The sequence below is a fragment of the Anguilla rostrata genome, chromosome 8 (genome assembly GCF_018555375.3).
Source record: "Anguilla rostrata isolate EN2019 chromosome 8, ASM1855537v3, whole genome shotgun sequence".
Taxonomy (NCBI): domain Eukaryota; kingdom Metazoa; phylum Chordata; class Actinopteri; order Anguilliformes; family Anguillidae; genus Anguilla; species Anguilla rostrata.
In genome coordinates, this window is record NC_057940.1 from 39,979,356 (window position 1) to 39,987,027 (window position 7,672).

Consider the following 7,672-nt stretch of genomic DNA (forward strand, 5'->3'; position numbering starts at 1 on the left):
TCATCCACACTAGGCTAATCATTCAAATACCAGCAACGAGATGAAGTGGATGTTTATATAATAGAAGGTAGGCTATTCATGTCTAGATTTTAGATTCCAGGTTCCCATTTAACGCTGTGACCTATGTTTTTCGTTGAAACACAGCGGTGGCAGTCTGCAGTGTTCCATCGTTGTTTGGTAGTTTGATACAGTTTGATACTGTGTGTCCTCGTGCGAACAAGTTATAAGAACTACCTCACAATAGCAACTATGTTTGAGGCTTTCCGGACCTCATTTGCAACCTAATGTGGTCCTCGGCGAAATAAAATCCTGGAGCTGTTCTTCAGCACCACGCAGTTCGTATGGTACAGTCTAATAGGATATGTCATGCATATGACCGTGCAAATCGTCTAGGCCTACTAGTTAGATTCACAAAATGTCAGAACCTACAAAATGACACAGGATTGTGGCGTTTTTGTTTTAACTGTATGCAAATGAAACTAACAAGACAGAAATTCGCCTTTTTTCTTGCAACTCAAGTTAGGATAAAGCAGGTCTGCTTTGGCGATACGTTTCTGGAATAAAGAATACAATTAAATGTTAGTTGGTTACTTCTTAAATAACTTTTGTATCTAAATTATCTAATCCCGAAATAAGTCAATGATGTAGAATAAAAGGGTGGATACTCTAAACTGCGTGATTGTAGTTACATAAATCTGTGAACATCGTCTTTTGTTCTTGAACATATCACATGCACTACCCCTTAAAACTGCCACGTAATAATTTACATCTCTTTTCATATAGATACAAATAAACTTATGATGTAGGTTATTAGTATTGATTTTGCAGGCTCATACATGAAATCGACAGGTGGCAATGCAGGATGATTGAATATTGTGTTTTCAAACATCCTTTTGGACTATTTTACTAGTTCTCCTCTTTCTGGGAACAAACAATATACGCCAAACAAAGCAAAGAAAACGGTAGTACCCAAGACAGTATGTGAGCTTGATACGTGTTGCACATTAAGTATCCACTTGTCCTTTACGCTGTACGTTGGTTTCGGCTGCAGCAAAAGGTCCATGCACCGTCCAGTGGGCTACGATTTAATACACGTCGCAAAGCATGTATAGTGTACAGCTATATCGCCTTATGACTCGGACACTTAAATTCAACGTCCACAATAAAAGCATATAAAAGTTATTTCTAACTCATGTCAAAAGTACGTAGGAATCGCGTAAGTAACTGAAGGTAAGCAAACTTTAACAGCAAACTTACCTATAGTGGTGATGACTGTAATTGCAAAGTAAAATGAGCCTGCAAATTTCCACTGAACCCCGGCTCTGTGGGGCTCGGCCTCCATAATGATAGTCTCCAGTTTGCTGTAGTCTTCGTCGCTTATGTTGTATTTCCCTTGGAGTCGCTTTTCCTCGGCCTCAAGCTGCTCTTTCTCCCGCATTTCGAAATCCGATTCCAGAGCATCGAACACCGCCGCCCCAACCAGGAGATAGGTGAACGTGCAGATAATCAGGGACAGGGTCCGCACGTTCTGCCGCTTCATGGCCACCAGGAACCGGCGAGTGAGGGGTTCATGTCCCCTCGGATTGTCCAAAAAGGCGCAGCAGTCAGGAAAGCTCTGGCAGCGATTGGAACCAGGGGGACAGATATTGTGGTTTTGGTGATGATGAGTGCGATGAATACCGGAGCAACGGGGACGGTTATGGTCCCTGTAACAGGTTCCCGTATCCTGTTCTTGGTTAGAAGAGAGACACAAGAGACTGCTCGATCGCCGGGACCAGGTGCCCTGCAGCCGAGAGACTCTGCGCAAGACCTGCCCAAACCAAGTCCTCTCGGTGCGTAGTGCCATCAACGACCAGGAAAGAGATTGCCCACGTTTCTCGTGATACGACAGTCAATGTTGCAGTATAATGAAAAGGATCGAAATGAAAACGATTTCAGGTTATTTTTTTATCACGTGTGTAATATGTGTCGGTTTGTTTTTGATGTAATTGTTTCAGCTTTAGCCCGTGGCATCCCCCGGAGTTGGTAAAAACAAATCAGGTCCAGGAGAAAGAAGACGTGGCAGGAAGAGTATCGTTGTAGGCTACATCTTTTTCGAAGTTTCTGGCAGTAAGCACCAACCTGTTTGTCGCCGTTTCATCCATATGTATACACGCCCTAGGAAGCAAAATCTCAGTTTTCCACGAACTGAAATTAAACTGTGAAAATCCGAAGCAACGCCATAAGGCTGTTTAATAAACTGGGGAAACTCATAAAGTCATGGCTCTCACGTTGCAGATTTGGCGACCATATATGAGTTTTAAGAGTTAAAGGGGAAATTAACAGAAGATCTGAACATTGGAACTTACTGGATGATCGCCGTGGGGGGTCTATGATCAGAGGCGATGTTCCTACAGTGAATTAGATCGAGAAGGAATCATACGCGGAGAGGCTCTCAAAAAAAAAAAAAAGCTGAAAATTCACTCCTTGTCTCCGATTCCGGGCGAGTGGCTATTTTCATTTAACTGGTACGGATAAAGAAGAGGGAAAACAAGAGTAAATGTCTCTCCTTTGAAACCAAGGACAAACATGAATAACGAATCATTAGTTAAACAGCTCCCACACAAACCCTGTCTTTGAATGAACTGCCCTCGCGACCCTTTAGATCCTCGCCGTACGTAAGGTGTGCAAGCCACATCCAGATTCAAGCAAGCCTGAGAGATAGGGGGAAATTCCAGCCAGAATTCACAGAATCCCCGTTATTCTCCTGTTGGTTCCTTCAACTGTCTTCTCAGCCAATACGCGGCGTAAGTGTGCACATCGAAATTACTCGGACGTCTGTTTTGACGGAAAATATTGAAGTTGGATACAAAGAAATTAACAGAAAATAGAGGTTTCTCGTTTATATTATTGGAACAATCTAAACGTGGAATAGTGTTACTTTTTCCAGAAGATATAAAGAGGCACTTTGATTTTAAAAAAAAACGTTTCCTTAAGTGTTTAATATAGGCTACAGCTTTTGTCCGTTGACAGATAAGCATTTAGAACCATTATGTTATATCTTCTTTAGAGTGTCCTCAGTTGAGAACGCTCCTTCAGATTGGTTCTGCATGTATCGTTCTATTTTAAGAAACGTCCTCGGTACAGTAGTTTCTCCTGTTGGACGTGCTTGCGGTGGTCCGTCTCTCTCCCCCGGGTATCCCTGCCTCTCTCCGAGCATCCCCCACCCCCTCCCCCGCACCTCAACCGACCACTCCCACTCATAAACATATTATAATAACTGGGGGTTTTCGGAGAATCATGTGATCCCATATTATTCCCATGAAGGCAAAGAAATGACAAATCATTCTCTGCCCACCAATGAGGGCGTCTCTATGAAGCAACGGCGGGGCACTTACGGTTCTGGTCCGCGCCTACAGTGTGACATGCCTCATACAATGCTTTCTACATTGTTGCGCAGCTCGTAGATTCTTGGTTTTAGAAAGTGGTGTATTTACATATTCAAAGTACGAGCGTAATGCAGACGATCACTTGCAAGAGCTTTCATGTTTGAAATTTAAAATATCAATTTAGAATGCAGTATTGCCCGTTTCATTTTCCTTTTGAACTCAATTGCGCAGGGCACGTGCCCATGCTCTGTCACTTGCCGGATTCAGTTTAATCTTACCTGAAATGGCATTCTCATTCCTGCAGTGAACGCAGGCTTTGCGCTACAATGTTAAATCACGAGGACACTGCGATCATTGTTTTCCCGGTACTGACAAAATCGCAAGGTTAGATCTAAATTGTTCCTGGCTCTCTGTACCTTACGAGAACTGTAACATGAGCAGTCTACAGAGACAATAATGGAAATACATATATTGTTCTTGGAAAACTACATTTACTTGAAAAATCGCGTATGCCTTTGTAACTGCTGAGACAGCATTGGGTAGTTTGTATGAGGAAACGCGACACAAATAATTTGTTTTTAAATTATTTGTATTTAGGCTACTGATATACCAGGGCACGGATAGTGGTTTTAGTTTTACATTAGTGAACATATCATTTGTCTGTATTTTAAGTTTTTCTTGAGATATAATTTATTTTAACGCATAAGTTAGAAACATCAGTCAATTTGATTTCAAGCGCCACAGCCCAGCAAAACCGAAATAGAAATGCGCGCAAAGTACGCAAGCCACGCGCAGAAATAAGCAAATGTGAACCCAGTATTTTTCCAACATAATAGGAACAATTAAGGAACAACGGCAGATTAGCAGTCCTTCAAAATATTGAGTGCACTGATGACACTTAAACGGATAACCGGTTAACAACGAATAACTGAATATAATGCGGGAGATTACCTTACTAAAGGTTGATCTACAGAACGTTTGCCAATTAACTATGCGCTGTACTGGAGATAAGGCATGTCTCTATACTACCAAGCAATCTATTCAGTTAGCTGCCTCAATGCTCCGACTTGGAACTCTATGAAGTTGTTATTCAGTACATTTCATTTGCGTTTTGTTAATAGGCCTATATGAGGAAGATTTTTGTAATTATGCAAGTCGCTAATTAAAATGATAGGATAGCAACAATAACAAGAAATCAAGGTATACACCAGGACTGCCCAACCCTGATCCTGGAGATCTACTGTAAACTGTAGGTTTTCACTCCAACCCTAAGAAAACACAACAGCTGGAGATCTCGTTAAACTGCTACTTAGTAGAATCTGGTGGGTTAAATTAGGGTTGAAATGAAAACCTACTGGAAGGTGGATCTCCAAAACCAGAGTTGGGCAGCCCTGGTATACACTATATCGCAAAGAAGCGGGCAGAATTAAGCCAAGATAGCTGACGATCCTGATAGACTATGCCTGACCTGTTATTTATTGCTGTTGGCTGCCATGTAACAGGTCATGCTATTCTTTGATTATTGTGAACAAACTGAATTAATACTGTTTACTGTATATATGATAGTGTTTAGGCTATCTAGATAAGGCAGAACAATGGTGAAAAGTAACAGCATGGATGTTTTGCATTAAGCCTGCAGGTCATTTCAGGCAGGGAAGAAAATATTGTAGAAAATGCAAGTTTTCATTGTGTTGCCATATGCCATTTTACATTAACCACACATGGTTTAATTAGCTTTGAGGATGCCAGACTAAATCTAAGGTCTAAGAACACCAAGGAATTGTGGATATTTAAATTATTTAAGCAGTCAGGGGATGTTAGCTGGATTGGTTCTTAAAGAATATATTTAAGGGGGGAGGGAGAGAGAGAGCGAGAGATGCAAAGACTTGTTGGTTCTGGTTTTCCCACGCCCATTTACACAATGGAACTGATAATTAGAGAAATAATACTTATTAGTATTTAGTTTTTTGCTATACATTTTCATATTTTTTAGTTATGAAGATGGCTGATCAACACACTAATTAGCGCTGTAATTGTATTAACGGGAGCCAATGTTTTCATTTGAAATTGGGCAAAACTTTTTGAAAAAACTTAACTCAAGCTATGGTGTGAACCAGTACAAAGAGCATTGAGGATGTAGAAAAGTATTGTTAGGTGTCATGATGAGTGTGCAAAGAGGAACTCTGGGTTCAGAAACTACTGTAATAAGTAGGAACAAGGCTAACAACTGATACAGTTACCGATACATATAGGAATATGGAAAACAGTGAAGTATTTTTTTAAATTAGATTTTTAATGTACTCATAGATTGTATTTTTGAGCCATGGTTGCACTGTACACATGACCTATACAGTCCAACCCATGGCTACTGTTAAAAGATACATTTGAAAACCCGTTCCCTGCAACAATGTCAGTTTTGTAAGTACATTTTGACCATTGCGCGTGAGATCACATCTTTGAGGAATGCTCAAGGTTGCAAAAATGATACACTGCTCCAGAACATCAGTTTCACTGGGATGAAAAAGGGTTGATTTAGTGTTTGTAACAGAGTAACAATTATATCACAGTGGGAATTACAAGACAGTCTTGGGTCACTTGTTGGTTTAGCATAAAAATACAAAATACAGAGAACCTACAGCTTGTTTAGTCACTCACTTGGGAGTCATTACAATCAAATTATAATTATTCTCTTGTCATAAGGAGAGTAGAAGTAATAGTTTGTAATCAGTAAGGAAAATATTTTTAAAACTGTATGTGGGAGAGGAGAGGAAGTTGCTTTCAAAAATATTTGTATCACATTCTACAGTGCATATTCCAAATACATGGGAATATTTTGTCTTCACCAAAAATAATCTTCCAGGATTCAATAAGAAATATATGTATATTTTTGGAGAGTCAGAGAGAGAGCGAGAGAGAGAAAGAGAACAGAGACAAATCCCCAGGAGCAGTTGGTTGGGTTAAGGGCCCAATGGCAGTGTTCATTCTTGTAGGGACCTAACTTCATCTCTCCAGACCCAAGTCAGTGTCCCTACATGTCCACCAGGGGCTCAAACCAGCAACTCCACCATTGCCAATCAAACTCCCTACCACTAGGCTACACATTTGGCATACACATCAAACTTGTAATGTCATCATACATAGATTCTTAGACCCATAAATCATGGCAATTTCATATGTTTGATACATGACTGCATCCACAGTATGTGAGCATTCAGCTGTCCTGTCTACTAGTGAGCTGCGCTGTATTGGAACAGCTACCGGCTGCAACATTACATTCCTTTAAAAAATTGCAAGCCTCCAAAAATGATGCATTTTCTCACATTTAGCCCTAAGCCCACCACATCTAGCATATTCATATGCAGGCCTCAGATTGGTTCCTCTTCAGTGGGGAACAGAGAATGCTTTCGGGGAGTCATGTTGTCAAATGTGTCAATCAATAATACCGTTTCAAATACTCTTATGGGAATTTTGTTATGGGACACACATGGTCGTTTACACAGTATAAGCAATAACTGAAAAGTATTATAGGAAAATGTAACAGTCAATATGAACCAGTGTAGGGCCACATAGAATCATCGGTCCAAATCAACCTCATTGAAGCTAAGCCCACCTTTTGTACAGCACAACTTTAGTGCCTGATCAACTTTAGTGGCATTCAAAGTCTGCTGTTTAAATTCGAATGTATTTAGCTGCTGAAAACACTCTCTGGATCTATATATTTATCCATAGTCTAATGCAAAATTTATGTTTTATAGATTGTACAACAGAGTGCAAACAGTACTATTGAGTACCAGAACCAGAAAGATGCACACAAATGCCACAGTCGTTATGTTCAAATGGCAGTAAATCTTGTGCTAACTTGCTTGCGCAGTGGTAACCAACCCTGTTCCTGGAGATCTACCGTCCTGCAGGTTTTCATTTCAGCCATAATTTGGCACATCTGACTACTAATTAGCAGCTCAATGAGATCGCTAGCTTTTGAATTAGGTGTGCTTTGTTAGGGCTGGAATGAAAACCAACTGGTCGATCTCCAGGATCAGGGTTTGTTACCACTGTGCTAGAGAGTGCCTTTAATACTTCCCTTGTTAAAGAAACTATTGGATTTTAATTAGCTTAAATAACCTGATAAATATATTGACAGACACAGACACAGGTTTCCAATAAATGTTTCAAGTCATAGTCTGTTTTTAATATTTTAATACTTATTCAGTCAGTACTGACCCCTTTATAGTAAGGGATTATACAGTGTAGTGATTTCTCCTGTCTAATTGTTTCCTGTAGGCTCTGATAGACTTAGATTAGCA

At 40.2% G+C, this 7,672-nt stretch overlaps 1 protein-coding gene across 1 annotated transcript in view; it reads right to left on the minus strand.

Annotated features, from left to right (window-relative positions):
• kcnk9 (potassium channel, subfamily K, member 9) overlaps window positions 1-3,169 on the minus strand; it is a 58,524-nt gene extending 55,355 nt beyond the window's left edge. The window contains exon 1 of the mRNA XM_064348235.1: window positions 1,258-3,169. Within this exon, the coding sequence (XP_064204305.1) occupies window positions 1,258-1,846 (589 nt within the window). The 5' untranslated portion in view covers window positions 1,847-3,169. The remainder of the gene's footprint in view (window positions 1-1,257) is intronic.
• Window positions 3,170-7,672: the final 4,503 nt, after the last annotated feature.